Source organism: Mya arenaria, chromosome 12 (genome assembly GCF_026914265.1).
Source record: "Mya arenaria isolate MELC-2E11 chromosome 12, ASM2691426v1".
Classification (NCBI taxonomy): domain Eukaryota; kingdom Metazoa; phylum Mollusca; class Bivalvia; order Myida; family Myidae; genus Mya; species Mya arenaria.
This window is the reverse complement of record NC_069133.1, coordinates 20,148,798-20,171,674: the sequence shown is the minus strand read 5'-3', so window position 1 is coordinate 20,171,674 and position 22,877 is coordinate 20,148,798. Positions and strand designations below refer to the sequence as shown.

Below are 22,877 nucleotides of genomic sequence, written 5' to 3'. Positions count from 1 at the left end.
AGATAGTTAAGAAGTGCACGCCAAATGGCATTTTAACAATAAGTGTGACACCTACCAAGAATGTAGAGGCTTACACGCTGTACGTCGGTTCGATGTAGGTAACATGTTTCCCTCTTTACTTAGACATATTTCCATTGGTTGAGGAGTTATGGAGCGGGATCGATAACATCGATCTGACCTATGACTCTTAAGGTAAAGTTGAAGGTAAGAGTTAATAATCGCTTCACATTGGCTCCATGTTGTTATCATTTGTGCCAAATTATTTGAAAATCTTTCCACATAATGAAAAATGAACATGAAAGGTGGTACTGACTATTGGACAGGTGGCAAATAAGACATTCTAGTATAAATCTCTATTATAACGTTTGCCCCTTCAAATTACCATGGCAATACAATTTTGTCATACTATCCGGTGTATATCCCTTGCTAGTGGGTCCGAGTGAAGGAAACACATGCAAGGACATATTTGATAGAGCGTTCTTACCACACCGATTCCTTTGTTCAGACTAATTGATTGCTGTCAATAAATAATAATTTTGATCATTATTTACATTCTCTACGTCTGCATCTACGTTGCCCATACTTATCATTTTGACATAGACGAAAGAAAAACATTCTGGAAAACAAGCACACATAATAAACGCTAGGTGTGTATTCATTTCATAACGTTATAGATATTTGAAACATTTCACAAGAAAAATGATTTATTTCCATTTAATCATCTCATCCATGCATATCATTCATACACAAAATAAAGGTATACAGATAACATAAAACAAATACAGGCAAATAGGCAATTATAATTTTGAAACAGTAGCATTTGTGATCAAAATTCTAATTTTATTAGCTTTTGTAGCACAAATATACAAAGTTTTTTAACAAAATTTATTCTTTGATGACAACCACTTTAGCAATTTCCTCATGCTTGCGTTTATTGTATAATAGTTACTAATGTGACGCTTTTAATATCCGATATCTTATACAGCAGTCACATTTTAAAACGAAATCAGAAAACTACCTATTTTTACTCAAAACAAAATAAGAATAATTTCATGTTACAAAGAAACACGTAGAAGTGACAATTTTTAAACTCATTATTTAGCCTACGCTATCATACATTTCCTTATAAAATGATTATACCGAGAAACAAATGTTCAAAGTATCATTGTTTTTGTTATCTTGTACGCATTTAGGTCTTGTAGCAAACACGAATAATAAGAAAAAAAACAAAAAACAAATACAACTTTCAAATAACATATACATATTCTGTTTTATATATTTTTAATATATATAGTCTTGTTCCGCCCACTTTACAACTTAGATTGTGCCCGCGCCATTCCTTAAAAAGGAAAAGTTTTGGACAACATTATTTTCAGATATTTTATTTCCTGGGCACTGATATTTAGGCAAGGACAGTATTCAATTTATGTTTCCATACGTCTATTCAGAAACAGTAATCTCCCGGGTGTGACCTAGCCATTATCAAAATGTAAATGATATTTGTACAGTCCTGACCTTAAGAGTATGCTCTTAGGAAACTTGACAAATAATTTGTTGCTAAAACTGAATTCATCGGTTTTCATGTACTTTCATATACTTCAAAATACTTTATGAGGTATGCGTTGTTTTTACGATCTCGACCTATACAATTTCTCTAGCTTTATCGCCTTGCCTAAGACAAAAAGGATCATTTTTTATTATATTTATTGATTTTATATTAGCTTATCACTTTCCTTTTCCATATCAGACAGTAAAAAAACTGCGGTATTAAAATATCCCTATCATAGTACTGTCGATTTCCAGACCTATTTCAGCATAGTAGCATGTTATGTGCAACCTTTTTTTTTACATTGTTAACTTTCAATACATTTTTTCAGGAACATGTTATATTTATTAAAGGTCTAATTTCGAATATATTCAAGTGCTGATTTCTGTTTACATTTATGAAACTGCACTTTATCACTAATTCGATTCATTGATGAAGTGGAAACACCGGATAATGTGGTGTTAAATCTAAGACAAGTGCAGTTTCTTCGGTTTAAACGTAAAGTAGTGCGTTTAAACATTGAAACAATCAAAGGATATATAATACATGAACTATAACGATATCATGATTATCTGATGCATTGAAACAATCAAAGGATATATAATACATGAACTATAACGACATGATGATTATCTGATGACCTGTATTCGGACTCGGTCGGTAAACATGCGGTCTTGAAGAATACAATTTAACACAGTGAACTCGACCTGATATATTCGTGAAGAAGTGAGAAAGGCGTTCTATCAAAATATTCCTTTTTTCCTGGGCCAATTTTAAATAATGGGTCATTGGTGTACGAAATGAAGTTTATGCTAGACGAACGCTTGTTCGCCGATGTTGCATACATACTATCTATAGTCTACAAATTCAAGTAATACAGTGGCAACTACAATGAAAAGAGCTAAAAAATAAACATCATATTATTAGCCACTGTTCGTGAAAATGAAAACGTGCACTTTTTCGACACAACCAATGGAGAAAATTCGTCAGTCGCAAATAATCTAGCGGCTGCAGATAGAGACGAAGACGTTAAATTTGTGGTTAGATATAAGAGAGTTCCTCATAAGTCATGGGATACTTAATTAAAAATGAAATATTAGTCTTAACCACATTAAATAAATGAAATATTAGTCCGAACCACATTAAATAAATGAAATATTAGTCCGAACCACACAAAATAAATGAAATATTAATGCCAATGACATTGAGTCTTGGCCTTTTTCGAACAAGCATAACACACGTTCGTTTGGTGTGCTAGCATGATAAAAGTTAAATTATTATTCTCTCCATTAACTCATATTAATTTAGAGAGAATACATTTTACAACTGTTTTATCATAAATTACATATGTTGTCACGAATGACGAGACTTTAATAAACTATAACATAACATATGCAAGAAAGGCAACGAAAACACATCATATAAACATATAATTGATAACACAGTGAATGCAAATTAAATGCAACAATCAATTTTATTCTTGAGAGTTATGCCAGCTTATAAAATATAGACGGTCGTGGTATCCTCTGGCATCATTCTCACGAAATTATCTATAAAACTAGGAAAGTATACTGTACATTGTTTAGAAATTCGATTTGGAACATTGCATACAGTTTGGAATAACTTCACAAAAAATGATACAACGTACAGCCTTATGCAACCCCTATTGCATAATTGGCAGTACAATATATGATACTTAAAATATCCCACTCCGTGAACTACTGTTGTTTTTAGGTTTAAAGTGAGCATAACTGATTTAAAGAACTTGCTGCTGTACACATGCATTTTGTTACCGATATTCACTAATTTGCTTTTGAATATCGTGATTGGTGTTTGAGTATTAGCAAAAGTTGAAGTGTGTGAACGCCGTCGAGGTCGACGGTAATAAAATACCTCATTTTTTTGTTTTCGCATAAAAGACGAGCCAAGATGTTTTATATTACAATACGAAAGCAAACAGAGAGCCAGAAACGACAACTGTGTAAACTGGCTATGTAAATAGTAGTTATAGATCTTGCTCAAACCATATGATGATAATTTTTCTATATGGCAAAATACACATTCATGTTTTCATGTTGAATCTGACGTCAATACTTGTGTGAAAAACTACAGAAACATTTGCCAAAAGTTTAAACATAAACCCCGTTTTATGGCATAGGGTAAACGCCAAAGACATAGAACACAAAAATAAAAAATCACAAAACTACACAAACTACACAGTGCATAAATAATGTAAAACTAGGTTTGTTATCAAGTTGAAATTAACTTGGTTCGATATCTCTGGGATTTGAATTATACGTCCATAACACCTTTACATTTGCATAACGCCTGGTAAAATGAAGTGCAATACTCATATTTGTTCCCTCTGCAACGGACAGTTTCAATTGCAGCGCAATTGTATGTCAGTACTTTCTCTGCACAATTTCAGACGGTCGTTTCTGAAAATCATGAGAAAAAATATAATAACCTGTGGAGTTTTATCTCAAATAATGTTGTTGGGTCCTTTAGGTACACAATAAGAAAACAATATAAAACATACGGGGACAAGCGCATAAGCCAAAACGTTATTATAAACCTAGTTTAAAATCACACGTTCAAACACCATAAACATACCACACTCGCATCAAAATAGCTTTATAAATAGATGGTGGAATTGCTGCAAAGTGCACTAATTGACACGTGTTTACTGAAGGTTATTTTTTTTTTAATGTACGTACCTCCACACTTAACATACTTTTTACGTTGGGCTATATATTTGTACACTTGTGCAACGACCATAAGACACTTGCATATATGATAGTGTTGATGTTCAAGGTCAATTTCGCTTTTAAAACAAAAACACACCTTCATATGCAGGTTTTGAAACTACGTACGTGTGACAAAGTAAGAGATGAAAGTCCTTTGCTCCAATTCTGCTTATAATAAACCATAGCTATACATAACACGTGATGTGTAAACAGAGACTTATTTTTGGACTTTTTAGCCGGACAATAGCGCAATAAATAAAACAAAAGACAAAAGTAAATGAAATATGACCTAAAAAGTAAATACAATATGACCTATTACATATCAACTGTAAACAACCAAGTATTTAACGCCTAAACGTGTGAAAAATAAATTACATTTTTAATTATCTCTCTTCTTTGCTAGGGCTAACGAATTGTTCAAAATGGCTTATTAATACACTTCCCAATGCGGTCATTCTATGCTTGGCTTAGTAGCAAAGGTAGTTTTTATGAATTATTGATAGGTGGGCAACACTTATGTCCGACTAAACTTCTTTTGCCAAAGTGACACAAAGATACATTGCATACAGGAAACTACACACATAAAGACTTTTACAACTTAGTATGTCTTTGGATGCCCAAATGGGATGGACCTTTGGCAAAATGACCCCCAAAAGCAATAGGGGTCATCTACTGGTAAGGACCAACTTCCAAGTCAAGTTTGAGGGCCATGAGTGCAGGCATTGTCGAGTTATCACTTGGACAACCTTTTACCATTCAAGGTCATTGTGACCTTGACCTTTGGCGCAATGACCCCCCAAAACAATAGGGGTCATCTACTGGTCAGGTCAAACCTCCAAGACAAGTTTGAGGGCCATGGGTGCAGGCATTGTCATGTTATCACACGGACAACCTTGTACCATTCAAGGTCACTGTGACCTTGACCTTTGGCGCGATGACCCCAAAAACAATAAGGGTCATCTACTGGTCAGGCCCAACCACCAAGTTAAGTATGAGGGCCATGGGTGCAGGCATTATCGAGTTATCACTAGGACAACCTTTTACCATTTAAGGTCACTGTGACCTTGACCTTTGGACCAATGAACCCCAAAAACAATAGGGGTCATGTACTGGTCAGGCCCAACTTCCATATCAAGTTTGATGACCATAGGTCTAGGCATTGTTGAGTTAACACTCGGACAAGCTTTAAAATTATTTTGCCATTAAAGGTCACTGTGACCTTGACCTTTGACCCGATGAGCCCTTAAATAAATAGGGGTCATTTACTGGTCAGGCCCAACCTTCATGTCAAGTTTAAGAACCAAACGTCTAGGAATTGTTGAGTTATCACTCGGACAAGCTTTGGTCTACCGACGGACCGACCGACCTACTGACTGACATGTTTCAAACAGCACACACTTTTTCGTAGCCCTGCAGTAATTCAACTCTCAGAAATATTCTGCTATTTTCGAGAGTGTTAATTTGCCAAGGAAACATTTTTATAGATGTTTATTCGTACTTTATTATGGAATTAAAACAGGTTTCCAGTGTGCCTTTACAAGAACACGAAAGGTATTGAAGGCAGCATTGAAACGGGTATATCGTGGTTCATAAAGACAAACGCTTACCTAAATGAAAACGACTTTTACCGCCTACATTGTCTGAAAAATAACGATAGAGCGGTTAGTTTTATCTACGTAATATGTTTATTCAAAACATTCTTATTGTAATAGAGCCTTCTTCTTCATTATTAAAAAATAATTGTTTAATTGCAAACGGAATTTCAACACATTTTGTAAAATTTCCTTTAATAGCAAACACACAAAAACGTATTCCAAGCATTTATGTATTGCTTCTGAATAGGGCGGGGCTAGCAATGACAATTTCAAACTGTCATTACTCTTAGTAAGCTAGATTTGAATACAAAATATTTTTATTTCCACACAAGTAACAAACTCTTACTGTTTTATGGATTCATTTTAGCAGCAGTATCTTGAATGCCAATTTTAACTAATACAAGAATGATGTTTGACTGAGGTTTATTTTCATGAAAAATAATTGCGTAATCTGTTTAAAGAAACACAGGCAATTTAAAATAAACACGTATTAAAGTGAAAACTATATTTAGATATTGTGTAATGGTGACATTAAAAATAACTAAAGTATCGCTGGAACCTATGGATGCTCTTCAAACGCCCCTTTTCTATGAAAAGGCCAAACAATAACATTTTACAATAGGCTTGTAATGCTTTATTATATAAAACCTTTATATATATTCTTGTCGGATCAACCAATATGGTGGGACCGAACTTGCAACCAGTTGAAACATAATAAAACAGTTTTATTGCGCCATTATAGGCATACTAATGACGAGTTTGATTTTAATATGTATGCAGAAACACGGTCATCTTTAAATAACGTATGTAGAAATAAACAATCAGAATATCAAAAGCATGCATGTCAGATGTTTATAGATAATAGTAGAAACCCAATTTATTTTCGTCAACATTAAAGCGAGGTACATAATTATAATCAGCCTGAGGCAGTGAGCCCAATTAAGCCTAATGAGTGAGATGAATATTTTAAATATTTACTTTTTAAAGGAGATCAAGAATCTGTTGCTGGCTTGATTATTTCTAAAACGACAGTATATTGAAATGGAAATTTATTTAACGCACCTACCACAAATGAGGAAATCAAGAAAAGTATATAAGGCAATTAAAAGCTTTTGAGTCCCATTGAATAGGTTTAGAACTTTATAAAACACCATTACATTAGTAATGCCTTTATTGAATATACTATTTAATAATATCATCGGGTGAATTTCCTGACAGTTGGAGTACTAGTTTAATTACACCTATACATAAGTAAAAAATAACCCAGCCATGTCGTGGTATTTCCTAAATCAATGTTATAGTTATTTTCAAGTATTGTTAAACAGAAAGAATTACAAAATGGTCACTATAAACATTTCGCTTATATGATAAACAACGGTAAAAGGTAAACTCATAAACGTAATAAAATCGATGTATTCTAAACTCAAGGGTCATGTTAATTTTGGTTGCTCTTTTGATGACGTCCTTACAAAAATTACGTAAATACAAAAAAGGTTTATGCTACTGGGGTTTGTAAGTGTTATATTGGGACAAGGCAAGGTTGTTGTATTCTCAATTTTTATTCAATATTTTTACTAATGATCTATGACAATATTTTAAAGATAATTGTGTTTTATCAGGGACAATATTCCTTATATACACTGTTTACTGTACGCAGATGATGTGGCAAATTGAGCTGACTCTGCTATAAACCTTCAAAGACAATAAAACACTATTCCCGATAGCGATTTTGTTATTAATATTGGATGCAGATTATTCTTAATAATTCTGAAATTATTGTATTTAGAAATGGAGACCCATTACACCATTATGAAAATTGGACACTTTATGGTAACATCGTTTGAATTATATCGATGTACAAATATATGGGTTTATTGTTGACTCCAACATTATCCTGGTCTGCAGCTAAATCTGAATTAGCAGATCAGGTAAGGAAATCTATTTTTAATTGAAAACTACCAGTTGTCATTTGGTACGTTTAATCATGATGATATTTTTTAAAGATTTTGATACAATAGTCTCCCTGATACTGACATTTGGCTCAGAAATTTGGGGTTTCAATGAATGTTATGAGATTGAAAAAGTACAGCCATTCTTTTGTAAATATTTTCTCGGATTTTTGTAAAAAATTTTGTGGCTTTCGATGAATGTGGTAGAATACCAATGTTCACAATTTATGTCTCAAAATGGGTGAACTATTGGTGCAAAGAATTACAAATGCCAGAAAATCGATTCCCTAGAAATTCATATGTTATGACAAAAAATCTTAATAGTTTAGGTAGGCGAAATGGGCAACTTATATCAAAGAAATAATGTTGACATATCGGTTTACCCCAGATACGGAAAACATATTAGTTTAAGGGGATAAAAAAACATATTCAGTGACTTATTAATTATTCCTTGGCATTGCACTTTTCCTCAGCGCTGTCTGCTTTATTTCAAGTTGCATTTAAACACCTTTGAAAAAGTTCATGATATGACCCGGACAAGAACCCATCAAAAATATCAGGTGAGAGAAGATAACTTATCATTTATGCAGGCCATGGTTATGGTTTTTGAACACTGCCTTTCTACTAATTGCCATGTATCTTTCTTTCAATACTTATGTGAAAAAACTACAGAAACAAGCTCAGTAGCAAAAGATGTAAACATATAAGCGGTTAATGGCACTTGGTTTAAACGCCAAAGACATAAAAAACAAAAAAAAATCACAAACAAGGAAGAACAGCACAAAACTCCACAAACAGCACATATACTATATAAAAAACTAGGTATGTTTATCAAGGATTGTTATGTACTGCCTTGGAACGGTCAGTAAAATGTAAATTTATTGGGAGTATTAACCGGTTAACGTGCACAGACCTCGCTCTTATCCTAACACTCCAAAATAAAGAAATCAAGTTACGATTTAATCCCTTGAATAAAATCGAAATATGACCTAGACAAACTCTCTATCTCGAACACTATGTGCCGATTTTTTAAAATAAATTCAAACTATTTTGATACGAAACACGAGGTCCAAAATAAGAACCAAAATAAAGCACACAATTGAGGGTAAGCAAAAGGAAGAACTACTTGTAAGGGTGAACATAGTGCAAAACGTCGTTAACGGGTGACCACAATAAAGAGCAACGTTTAAGCGTGATCTCAATAAAGAACGACAATCAAGGGTGGACACAATAAAGAGCAACGTTTATGCGTGAACTCAATAAAGAACGACAATCAAGGGTGGACACAATAAAGAGCAACGTTTAAGCGTGATCTCAATAAAGAACGACAATCAAGGGTGACCACAATAAAAAGCAACGTTTAAGCGTGAACTCAATAAAGAACGACAATCAAGGGTGGACACAATAAAGAGCAACGTTTAAGCGTGATCTCAATAAAGAACGACAATCAAGGGTGACCACAATAAAAAGCAACGTTTAAGCGTGAACTCAATAAAGAACGACAATCAAGGGTGGCCACAATAAAGAACGTGGTTAAAGAGTGACCACAATAAAGTTGGAGGTTTAAGGGTTACCACAATAAAGAACGATGTTTATGGGCGATCACAGTAAAGACGTTTTATGTTGATCACAATGAAGACCGTCGTTTTATGTTGACCACAATAAAGAATGAAATTTTATGTTAACCACAATAAAGAACGAAGTTTTATGTTAACCACAATAAAGAAAAACGTTTAAGCCTGACCACATTAAAGAGCGGCGTTTTGGGAATACCAAATTAACGAACGGTCTTTTAAAGTTGACTACAATAATGAACGACGGTTAAGGGTGACAACAAAAATGAAAGTTGTTAAAAGTTGCCCTCTATAACGACTTTTAACGTTGAACACAATAAATAATGATGTTTAAGGGTGACCACAATAAAGAACAACGGTTACGGTTGACCACAATAAAGAACGACGGTTAAGGGTGACAACAATAAAGAACGACGTTTAACGTGGACTACAATAAAGAACGTCGTTTTAGGGTGGCCATAACAAAGAAAAACGTTTAAACTGTGACCTAAATAAAGAAAGACGTTTAAGTCTGACCACAATAAAGAACTTCTTTAAAGGGTGACCACAATAAAGAACGGTTTTTGAGGGTGACAACAATACAGATGGTCGTTCACAGGTGACCACAATTTAAGAGACGTTCAATGATGACCAGAATATAGAACGACGGTTAAGGGTGAATAAAGAATACGTTTAAGGGCAACCCCAACAATCAATGACGTTAAGGGGTAACTACAATAAAGATTGACGTTCAAGGGTGGCCGCAATAACGAATGACGATTAACGGTGACCACAATAAAGAACGACCTTAGATCTATATTGAATACCTGGTGTCACCCAGGATTATATTCTCATAATTTCCCTCAATTTTTACATTTTCAAACACGAGTACGACGCTTTAAATTGTCAATTTGAAAAGTTTCCGACGTCGTTACTCGATTTATCAAAGTCATAAAAATATGGTTAAAAAATTAGAGAAAATATGTTCTAGCTGAACCACTTACCATCAAATGTCTCAAACACAGTCTGTATTTTGTTTTCGTTTTTGTCAACAAAACTTATTTCGCTTAAAGTGGAAGGCTGCAACTTCTTGAATGCATTGACGTACTCATTTGCACAATTCTTTATCCCAAATCCACCTGTGTTAACCTCTGAAATGAAACAAATGAACCAATACATTTTCTACAATTTGGCAACTTATCTTTGAGCCTAAACAAGGAGGCAACTAGTTAATGAAGTAGTATCATAGATGGCTTTCTCTGACTGGCTGCATTAAACCAAGCATGGCACTGTTGCTAATTTCATTAACAATTCAGTGTATATGTTAGTCTTCCTTTGTTATTTCCTCTTTTCAAGTTGATGGTGCTTGTATTTCGTATTTTCTTGGGAATTATTCGGACTAAACTGAGATTATGTGCAAACAACAATTTCAACCCCCAGTAAACGCGTGTCCCAGTAAACTCGTATTTCACTAACCGTTCCAAGCCGATAATCCATTGTTTTTTTGGATGAAGTAATTTTGATGTGTGTGTTGTGTTTGAACGTTTATGCCAATCGATCAGTGTCGTTCGGGCCCTTATCTTGTTCATATAATTAGAGTTAATATTTGAATATGTATCTACTGGGCTTGTAAGATTACAGTTGAATAACTAATTAGTTTAAAATACCCACTGAGTCAGATAAAAAATGAAGAAAAAAATGTTTTATTTCCTAAGTGTCTTGCGGATCCTGCAAAACATATGATAACGTCGCGACATATATTTGACCAAAGCGGAAAATCACGAGGGACCATTACGCGGATGCCGACGCGACGCACTGCGTATATCTGCGGACGAATATAGGCCGCATGTCAACCCACAAAAGGCCTTTCGCATTCCGCTTTGTAGTAATTTCCGCTTTATTGTAATTATCATACCTGACAAAAGTCACAAAGATTAGTTGTATGGTTTTCTTCTAGTTAGGCATGTATCTTGTGAAGATACCTATATAACTTTGAATGACGTTTCGCACAGTACAGTTAAGCTTAAACAAAGTTTAAACGAATGTGATTGTGACACTCGTTATAAAAAAGAAAAATCAAATTTTAGTCTGTTCTGCTGTCAAATTGAAACGCCTGCGCGCATGGGATTGGAACAAAATATTAACAATCGTATGTTATTTGAGAACTGACGTTTCGCATACCATTTATCTTCTCACTTAGTAACACTATAATTATCTTACTTTGAAACAAGCAATTATGTTCAACGCATTTCATTAATTTGTTTGGACCAAGACTCGGCACACATATCAGAATCTCACATCGGCGGGTTCAAAATTAACCGTATAATATTTAATCATGTCTTAAACTTTTATAGTATTTCAGAACGAATATCATACCTGATCCTAAACATGGCATCGCAATTGATGTGCATTTCATCGCAGCGGCACGCTGAAAGGAGTTTAATATGGATCTTTGAAAACATGTGTGTTGCTCAACTTGTGTTGTCTTCTTCTGCTCGTTGACTGGAAGCCGCACATGTCCAATCCACCTACGATAAGCCAATCCTGATTCAACTTCTCTGCACTCTGTCTCTTTTATATCACCGTCCTTTGCCAGGGATTTTTCACAGTTGTTCAAAAAATCTTTACCAAGCATCTTTCCCAATTCCTTTGAAGCCCCCTTTCTACCTGTCATTTTTGCTGCCGAAGAAATGACTATAAACTCCGCTTTAACCGTTCTTATATCACCAACGATGAAGTTGAGCTTTACTTTTCCAATTATCAAGCACCTCAAATGTTGATGTTCTGGAATCAGCAGTTCGAAAGACTCCCGTAATCTAATTCTATCATCTGAAGCAATTGAAAGTGCTAAGTTTGTGCGTCTGATCTCGACGTCGTCCGCGAAATCTGTTTCCTCAAACTTCTTTTTTCTTTCCTTTATATCTTCTTCTTTTTCGAAGAAAATGTATTCTCGTTTAATTTCTGCTAAATCAGAAGCGATTGCTGATTGTATCTCGTTGGAGTATCTCTCCTCACATCGTAGCACTAATTCTCCCTCGTCTGTGTAATGTATACCATTGACACTAGTTAGAGAAGCATATTTCTTAAGTTTTTCTTTCCTTAAAAGTAGAAAATATGAAGCTTTATCGATCGGTATTTCAATTTGTGTTCTCTTATTTGCTACTTCGGCGAAAATTGGGTCAAGTTCGTCATTGATTCCAATTATCGTGTTTAGATACATTTCAAAATTCAAAATCGACACAATATTTCCGGAGACAGACACATCTTCTCCCATCTGTTCAGCATTCAGAGAGAACTTATTTCTCACAAACTGGAGCCACTCTTTAAGCCTGTCTTTCTTCAGTGAAATAAAGCTTGGGTTTATGATTGCCGAAACCTCAACCTCCATCTGTTGAGAAAATGACAACAGTAGAGAGGAAATAGCATGAACAGATTCCTTCAGCTAAACCATCAAGAAATTAATTACACAGTAGAATTCTCCACCGCAATACTGTAGTTTTTTAGAAAAACTTATTTCAAATTCTTATCAATATTACAGGAGTAACATTCAGGCTTAAGACAACTTATTTGAAGCACATTTTGAACAGCACAACTAAACAATTCTATATTTTCAATATAAAATAATTGCAACTGTTGCTGCAGAGACTAGGCCAACTTGGGTCCGGAGGCCGTAAATAAATCCATCTACTTAGAAGACTACCAGAAAATGCTACATATCATGTTATAGAGTTCTTGACCGTGTGGAATTGACAAAACGACATTTATCTATACAGCCTTTGTAAATCATGCCAAACTCTTGGCGGGACAAAATATACATGATTTATGAAAGTTTGGTAGTACAACACGAACTTACGCAATATAAGAAATATTTCACCTCTATAGATATTCCGCTTATATAGTGCGCCTTTAAGGAACAGGCTTTTTTACGTGGCAAAATGCTTAGTTCTGGTATTTTCAGTGAAACACTGGCCTTTTTGGCATCGTTTGATAACATTTGAGGTCTTAAGGAGCAATTATAAGGCAAAATGACAAGCGTAGTTTTTAAGTTTACAAAGTATAAACAACTGGTTACGAGTTATACACATAACATTAAAATGTAAGGTTATTAGATTTGTTCATACCTCTTCACTTTCAGCGCCCTCGGAATCCTGATCATACCATTCGCCTTCTTTGTCAAGATGCTGATCTTCATTTTTGTTCACATCCATCATTAATTGTTCACTGACCAACAACAGAAATAAAAATAGTTTAATAACACGCCTTTTTCTACCACAGTACTCGGCTATTGCAATTTTACTTTAAAACTTATATTTAAACATAAAGGTCAAACCATGATATTCATACACCTGAATATTTGTTAACGGTATTTGTAAAAATAAATAAATTGTTAAGTTGCACATCTGTATATACTGGTCAATATTTCGGCTGTGTTATACAGAAAGCCTTAAAAATCAGATTGCTATATCAATATGGTCAAAAACATGTCTATGTTAAGTTAAGTGACGCAGCATACACACATAAGATAAAGGAATTATTTCTGGACAAAAACAATATGTTAAAAATCGTGTCAGTTCTTGACAGAAGGGTTCTTTCTCCCTTATCGTAGCTAAACTCTTCAACAAGGCAGTCCAAGGACGGCTATATCCCCTGCCGTTCTTTTTAGAACATTTTGTATTTCTCTAAACCTGACTGCTAAGTTGAACTGACCAAAAGTGTACACTTACACTGGTCAAGAGTGGGGAAATAGAAAATACAAGTTGTTTGATCGGTAACATAAATATTCTTGGATATATGAACATGCTATAAAATGATATTTGTTATTCCGATTTTGTGTAGTATAGGTCAAATCATTGTCAAGGTTATTTTGGCTCAAAAAAAGAACACGAGAATTTATAACATCTATAAAATAGCCTTAAGTATTTTCGATAAAGTGATACATAACATGTTTTACTGTTGTTGTTTTTTAAGAGAAAACACATGTTATAAATATATTATCACATGTGTGTCCATTGTTTATTGAAATATTAAACTTGTTCCACATAATGATAATGCTCGGCAGAGTGCACAAAATATCAATCTTTGCAACTTGTTTAACACTTTCAATTAACAAACACTTTTAACTGTATATTCAGACCTTTAAATGTCTCGTGTGGCATTGACTTTTGAGGTATGGACAAAGGTCAAGGTCACTGCACATCGTCTAAATGAGGACATCATTTGTACCAAATATATGATAATCCATCAATGCATAAGTAAGTTATAGCCCGGACACGAACTCTTACGGACTGTCAGACAAACAGACAGACAGACTGACGGACGGGCGAAGTGCATTCCTGAAATCCCCTCCACATTTCGTGGCGGGGGATTAAAATGCATTCGGGTGGCTATATTTAATACTAAATATGCCATATAAAAAAGCCATTACCTTAAACATGTACCAGGGCAGAGATACGTCTGCCAATCTTGACAATTAATATTAGGATTTTAAGAATATGTTTATATTCGGGAGGCAAAAATTGTCGATTTACATCAAAGCGAGTTCTTATATCTTATGTTGTCTGCATTAAATGTATGTATTATTCTGAATAACTTTTTGAAAGGCCCTCATATGTAAAACAGAGGACGAGATTGCTCGTTTTTGTGTTAAAAGTAGTTATATAAAAACAATCAAGACAATCTTACTCGTACTCTTTATCTTTCGCGTCCATCAAGAGTTGTTTAATAGAACCTCGGGCCTTCTCAAGACACTCTTCTGTTTGACCCAAAAGTTCGATTGATAGTGCTGACTCCTCGACAAATTCAGTCCACCTCCATCCGTCATCTACAAAACAGTTCGTTATTTAGTATCATATATATGAAAAACTGCAGTAACAAGTACAGTAGTCGAATGTTTAAACATAAACCCCGTTTAATGGCACAGGGTCAATGCCAAAGGCATAGAACACAAACAATCACAAATCGGAAACATGGAACAACAACACAAAACTCACAAACAACACACTAAATATATAATTTATAGAAAAACTAGGGTGTTTGTCAAAGACTGTTAGGGGTCGCCTTTGAACTGTCAGTAAAATGTAATTTACTGGGGGTTTAAACTAGTTTGTGTGTACAACCTCACTCTTATCCCAGCAATCCCCAAACAGTAACAAAAAACGCCGCAATGCAACGAAACCAGGTTTTTAATGATTGACAGAAGAACTTCAGCCTGTGTCTGTTTTTCTATTTTTAGTAACAGTGACCTTGACCCTAGGGACCCCAAATGCAATCCATTGAAAGGTATCCATAAACTCTTCCTTTATACCAAGTTGTGTCAGGATATGTCAACCCTGATTTAAGTTATTCAGTTTCAACCATTTTTCTATTTTTAGTAACAGTGACCTTGACCTTGAATCTAGGGACCCAAACGCAATCCCAAGAAAGGTATCAATAAACTCTTCCTTTATACGTGATTTGGTCAAGATATGTAGACCCTGTCTAAAATTATTCAGTTTCAACTGTTTTTCTATTTTGAGTAACAGTGACCTTGACCTTGAATCTAGGGACCCCAAAACGCAATCCCATGAAAGTATCCATAAACTTTTACTATAGACCAAGTTTAGTCAAGATACGTCAACCCTTACTTAAGATATTCAGGATATAAGGAATACAATTCAGAGTAAAAAATGCAAAATATTTTTTAAAGATATGATTCAGTTATTGTTTGAAACTATAAAAATCCCACACAGTCTGACTTAGCAAATAAAAGGTTTAAAAGTGTGTGATCATAGAATTTCATAATGAAAAACATCATTGTGTAAAGGAAACATTATTTAAAAAAAAGATTATATATTTGCTAAAATCCCAAATGATTACTCTTATTATTTTTTATTGAAAAAAGAGACGTCACACGCTAAAACATTCCGAGCGAGCCAAATGAATGAAAAACGGTTTTAAAGAAAACACGAATCTGCAATTGTATTTAAATTAAATCCAAGGACTGAACGCTTATTTATGTAATGACGCCATATTCAACTTTATATTTTTTATAAGGAATTCATCCTCAAAAACCAGAAGGCAAGTATTCTTTCAAGTATTGCCATTAAAACCACGGCTTAAATAAGATCCAAGCAATTCACTGAGTCTACCTGCCCAAATAGTTGCTGGAAGCATTTTAATTTTAAGATTTTTTTAAAAATCACCATCAAAACGGGATGAGTGATACGGTTAGCAATAAGCGATTTAAGACTTATATTGTACTCAGATATAATATTATAATGACCAATAACAAAATTGAGAAATTTTTCCTTTAAAATTTATATTTGAAACCCTGTTTCAGACTTTTTTCCGTCATAAGTTTACTACGAGAACTATTTATTTTTACATGTGTGCGTACACTAGCGAATCTGATCAATTTCGCAATAAAACACCAAATGATGGTGAACTAGGAACATATTCATCTAAAGAAGGATAATTAAAACTTATCTATTTGAAATTAAAATAATCACGTTCATCATAAAGATTGATATTTACTTTCTATTCCCTAACTTCGAGTTGGAGATCTATATAGGATCTTTTTAGATTGGATTTTTTTAGATATATTAAGTTGCAATTGTGAAGGGTATAGCGAATTTATTATATCTGTAAATACCGAATTATCCAACTCAGAATACTGTCAATATATCTTAAACAATAACAATAAGAAATTTTCAGACACGATTAAAATGTTTTATTTCGAGTGATTTTGACAAAATATGGAGGCACTTATTTTCACGAAAAGCTACACTCGTTAGCAAATAGTATTTCTATGACCACGAGTCAAAATGAATTGCGATCTTTATCTGAAATCAACTGTTTTATGTACTTTTATACTTTCTTTCGGCCATGCTATGTTGTTTTTGTTTCTTTATTAAGTACAACTCCCCGTGTACCTCTTGGTTACCAGGTCACCCTTGACACGCCCCTCAATGGCAGTATTAATAGCCGCACATAGTTCTTAAAGATTATTTTTAAAGCTTATTGTTTTCTCGTGATTCAGTTCAAACATTTTTATAAACCTTTTTCAATAAACTATAATTAATTATTTCTGTTCATGATATTCGATCACTCTTACTATCCGAAAACAATTTGGTTCGCTTGAGCTTGTAGATGGGTCATTTTCCAGCTTATGACCAGGCTTTGATGTTGGGGGAGGGGGTCAATTTAATAAATTGACTTTTAGTTGTGTAAATTTTTTAGGATGTTCATCTTACAAAGTCAGACAGTTTTCAAAACAAGAGGACCATGATGGCCCTCAATCGCTCATCTGATTTAAAGTGTTTAACATTTGTAAACACTTTAGCTTGATATTTGTTCTCATAGCTGTACACAGTTTGTTTTCAAAACTGAACACACGTTCAAAATTTCATTACAGTTACTTAAAAAATAATAAAGTAGGTCAAAAGGTCACAGTCAAGGTCATCCAAGGATAACAAAGGTCATATAAGGACAACATTGATATCGGTTTCAAAACTCTACAAATGGTCCTAATGCTATTGCTGTAGCTTTAAAAACAAGAAAGGAGGTCAAAAAATTACAGTCAATGTCATCCAAGCACAGCATTGATATTTGTTTTCAAAATTGTGAACATGGTCCAAATATCTTTGCTGTAGCTTCAAAAATAAGAAAGTAGGTCAGAAGACATGGGGCCGGCTTCTAACCCAGGGGTATACTTAACACAATCTTTGTAGAGGACCACTATATGATGCTAATTACAAATTATTAAAGGTCTGCGCCTAGAGGTTTCAGAAAAATAATTTTCAAGAATTCCCTACATAAGCCCACAGAAAACCTCGGGTGTGGCCAGTTTCGATCACAGAGGAATATGTTGATGTTCACAAGCAATTGTGATATATACAGACACACGAACGACGGACAGTGCATCATCCAACAGAATAAAAACAAGAGGCCCAAAAGGGCCTATGCTCTACTGGCTTGGCTTTTGTGGTCATATCAATCCAGAGCATGTATGCATGGGTAAAAGCCAACAGACATATGGTTTATGTTTTGTGTTTGGCTTACCTGAAAACGTAGCACGTTCAACATCTGAGCCCAGAAAGTATTGTAAGCAGATTAGTTCCATGAACTATTTTAATATGTGCCAAGTAAAAGTCATCTGACAAAAAAAAAATGCTTTCAAAACTGTAGTTTTAAAAGTTAAAAAAAGTTGGTCAAAAGGTCAAAGTCAAGGGCATCCTAGGACAACATTGATCAATTTGAACAAACATTCACAATCAATTGTGCTGATATGGATGCACGAACACACAAAAAGATTTTCAAACCTTTCCAGATTTATGTTTACCAAACCTGTGAACCCTGGGTGTGGCCAGTAATGACACCAGGTGCATAACTTAAACATTCACAACCAATTTTGTTAAGATGAATGCGCAAACTACAGAACTTAAAGCTAAAAAATGGCCTTTGGGCTTTCAACAAGAACAAGGCAGAGTAATTCACAAAATCAGCTGCAGAAGCAAAAAGCAAATTGTCTCTCAAAATCCTAGACTTGGAAATTGTCTCCCTTAACTCTAGACTTGAATTTACATGTACATGTAAACTTGGCTAAAAATAGAATTCGCTCATGCAGACCTGGCTAAAAAGAGAGAGCATTTCTTTAAAACTTTCATGGCCCATAATCTAGGCATTCATGGGCGGATCTGGCTGGTTTTCGAAAGGAACCGAACTATAATGGATATCTAGATACTGTACAAGTTTCATTGAGATAAAATAAAAACTGAAGACTGTATCGTGTTCACAACCAATTGTTTACACCCAATTGGTTCCACAATAGCATTTTTTTATACTATCAAGGGCCATAATCTAGGCATGCATGGGCAGATCTGGCTGGTTTTCGAAAGGAACCCAGCTCTAATGGATATCTAAATACTGTACAAGTTTCATCGAGATACAATCAAAACTGAAGACTGTATCGTGTTCACAAGCAATTGTTTACAGACGCACGAACGCACGACCGCACGGACGCACATACTACGTACACATTACCATCGCATAAGCTCTTCTGGCCTTTGGCCAGTAGAGCTAAAAACTGCCATAGAAAATCAGGACCTTGATTTAACCTCCAAACATTCACAACTTTGTTTTCCTTCATAATGCATAAATTAAATTCTTGTATATATAGGATGTATTAAGTATCTACGCAAATTATTATAATGTAGCTAACAATTCAATGGAAAAGTCTTATTATTAAATTCATTATTTAGTAAAAAAAATCTTCTAGAAAGTAAAGAATAATATTATTATGTAGTAATTACTTTAACCTATAAATTTATAAATAGAACAATAATTAGCTTAAAAGTGCTTATTTTGAAGAATTAATAAAATATAAAATATATACCATTGTTTCTAAAATTAGACAATAATTCAATCTCCAACAGAAAGGGAGACAATATAGCAAGATTTGCTGCCCTTGCGTCAAGAGTAAACTTTACATAACTATCAGATTTTAACAAAATGTGTTTATAATAAACTTGAATTCCTAGGGGTGGGGGGCAATTTCGACCCCAGGGGCATAATTTAAACAAACTTGGAAGACAACCACAAGGCAATGTTACACAACAAACATCTAAGTATAGGCCTCATGTTTATTTCAAGAACAGTTTTGTTGTTTTTCATTAGGTTGCCATGGCAACCAGAGTTCTGCATGGAATTCATTTCTTTGAACACTATTGAAAGAGCACCACCCAAGGAACATTTCTTAAAGGTTTCATCCAAGTGTCCAAGTGGTTAAGGAGAAGATGATGTTTATAAGCAATGGTTGACGCCGGATGCCGGACACAGACGACATACTACGGACGATGGACGACGAAAGCTTGACATAGATCGATCAAAACAGCTCACCTTGAGCACTTTGAACTCAGGTGAGCTAAAAATAAACGGATGATATAACATCGAATTTTGTTCGAGCGTTTTTTTTTTTTCATTTGTTATTATTGTGTACTTTTTCCGAACGAGCAAATTTAGAAAAAAAATCTTAAAAAATCGTTTGTTTTTTTCAAACCTATCAATGTTTAATATTAACACTTTGATAATAAAATTATTTAAATATATGATTATTTACTGAACCCACTTTAATCAGATGGAGGTAACTACAATTGATATTAACAATAGCCCTTCAAGTTGTTACTTTCAGTGTGTCGCAGAGTCATTTGTCATTGTTATTTATCTCTTTCTGTGTCTTATCTAAAAACTTACCGTTTGCTTTCACTTTCAGTCCGCTGTTCGTCATCATACTTTCACTTTCATTTAACTTACTTATAACGTAGATAACCCTAACTTTAACCTCATACATTTGCACGAGGAATCCGCGCACTTGTTAATAGAAATCTGAACAGTACATACGTGTTTTGTTTTCTTCCAAACACTTATTCTTTGCGATGCTTTCATTCAGGTAAACTTCATTTATATTCCATTTTGTGTTTGTAGTATGTCATATTTACAGGTGTATTTGTACCGAGGCACTCGTTTATGGAATTCTGAACAGTACAGACGTGTTTTGTTTTCTTCCAAAAACTGTTCTTTGTGTGACCTTAATACCCTTGTACCCCGAGTACGCGACAGGTGATAAGGCTGTAGTGAAATTATCAAATTAATAAGTTGAGTATCGGAGCAAAAATATACCGACGTTATTTTAACAAGAGATGTTTGTCAAGCATTATGCCCCCTGAACGCCATGTTGTCAGGATTATATGGACAATTGAATTACATATGTATGGACCGACAGCTGATTTGTCACTGACAATGTATGCTGTTGAGGCAGTTTGAAGATTATGACCATTCAAAGTGTGAGGATAGAGTGTTTTATGACCATGACCTTTGACTCTATGACCTCAAAATCCATAGGAGTCATCAGTTGGTCACCAAAAACCTAAATGTCGTGTTTGAGTGTCATAGGTGCAGGCATTGTCAAGTTATCACATTGACGAGCGTTTTTGGATGAAGCTTATAACAGGCTTGAAATACGATTTGTGTTACCACTTAGCTATACCGTAATTCACCTAAGAGTTCGGACACTCTAAATATTCGGACACCCATAATTATTTTCCAAAATAATTTATTTTGCGTACCTAATTTTCGGACACCCAAAGGACATCAATCATAACTTTCACAGTTACCAAGTTTCACAGACGAAGATTATTGACTTTTATCTTTACAATGCCTGGCTAGATTACCTAACCGTATACAACAGTGTGACAAGTTAATTAGTTACTACCCCATCCTAAACAATTTATTGCCTGTTGAAAAGGAAGTGTGATATATTTATTGGAGGATTAAAGAAACAACAAGGGATTAAGAAAACATAGACATGACATGTTTGTAAAACGATCTGCCAATAAACTTCAAACTTGTACCTCACTTATAGACTGTAAGAATCAATAATCGTACAGTTATACATTAATCCTGCATAGCAATGTCCATGCTCTCCACGAGATCCTCGTGGGTATAACTGTAAGTTGTGTGACGTCACACAGTGTGACTCTTTGATCTGAAGCCGATAGACTGTGTATATTCAGTTCAATGCATGTATATCAGTTTATGACCATTGATTACTACGGATAAATTAATCAGTGGAAAATGCAAACATGAAGAAAAAAGGCATGTTAAAGCGACAGTCCGCAAATCGGGCAAATTAGCCATGAAAAAAAAAAAATTCATCTATGTGTTGATAAGCATTCCCGACTGACGAATCCAAAAAAAAATTGGTTCAAATCGACCTAGAAATGAGTTTTTCGTGTCGTTTTCAATATCTCTTCTTAACTATCGGCCCCCGAGAGTTAACGGTTATATAAATAGAAAAAACAGTGGGATTCCAAAGTTCTTGCGCATGCGCAGGGCGATACTATTTCCCGGTCTCTCCTCGTAAAATCCGGTCTCATCCGGTCTCATAATTCCCGGTTCATAACTTATGGCCCCAGGCAACGGATTGTGTTGCTGATGTTTATAACACGATTTTGACAATCTTATTTGTTTTTATATGTAACAAAATGGTATAAAATATATAAACATTATGTCTTAATTTATGCAATTTGTTATAGGTATACACTATTTATGCAATTCGTGTTAAAGGTGTAGAGAAAGATGCGATGCAGTACAAATGCTCATGTTTTTTGCATAAAAGATTGAGGACGGCTAGAGTATGAAGTAACTTAGAATTGCACCTTTTAAATTATGTTATGTTATTGTTCTTCCTTTTATGTTTACCCCCCCCCCCCCCCGACATTAAATTTTTTAAGCATAAATGATTACAATTGAAAAATTCCATGTTTGCATATCCGACTCATATCTGATTTACATGTAGTCAAGCATTGCTATTTTTTGTATTACTATTATCAATAGTATACTTATAACTGAATTTAATATGAAAAAAACACACACTCAATGTGTTTGTTATTCATGACATTAATTTCAGTACATGTGCATATTTCATGTTTTTATCTTTGCCTAAATTTATT

At 34.4% G+C, this 22,877-nt stretch overlaps 1 protein-coding gene across 2 annotated transcripts in view; it reads right to left on the bottom strand.

Annotated features, from left to right (window-relative positions):
• Positions 1–700: 700 nt before the first annotated feature.
• LOC128211431 (uncharacterized) overlaps positions 701–22,877 on the bottom strand; it is a 46,774-nt gene continuing 24,597 nt past the window's right edge. The window contains exons 14-19 of one of the 2 annotated variants that reach the window (XM_052916218.1): positions 15,073–15,211; positions 13,512–13,611; positions 11,767–12,778; positions 10,395–10,541; positions 5,901–5,933; positions 701–3,984 (exon numbers count right to left, since the gene is read on the bottom strand). In XM_052916218.1, the coding sequence (XP_052772178.1) occupies positions 3,971–3,984; positions 5,901–5,933; positions 10,395–10,541; positions 11,767–12,778; positions 13,512–13,611; positions 15,073–15,211 (1,445 nt within the window). In that variant the 3' untranslated portion in view covers positions 701–3,970. The remainder of the gene's footprint in view (positions 3,985–5,900; positions 5,934–10,394; positions 10,542–11,766; positions 12,779–13,511; positions 13,612–15,072; positions 15,212–22,877) is intronic. The other variant, XM_052916219.1, reaches the window with a different exon arrangement.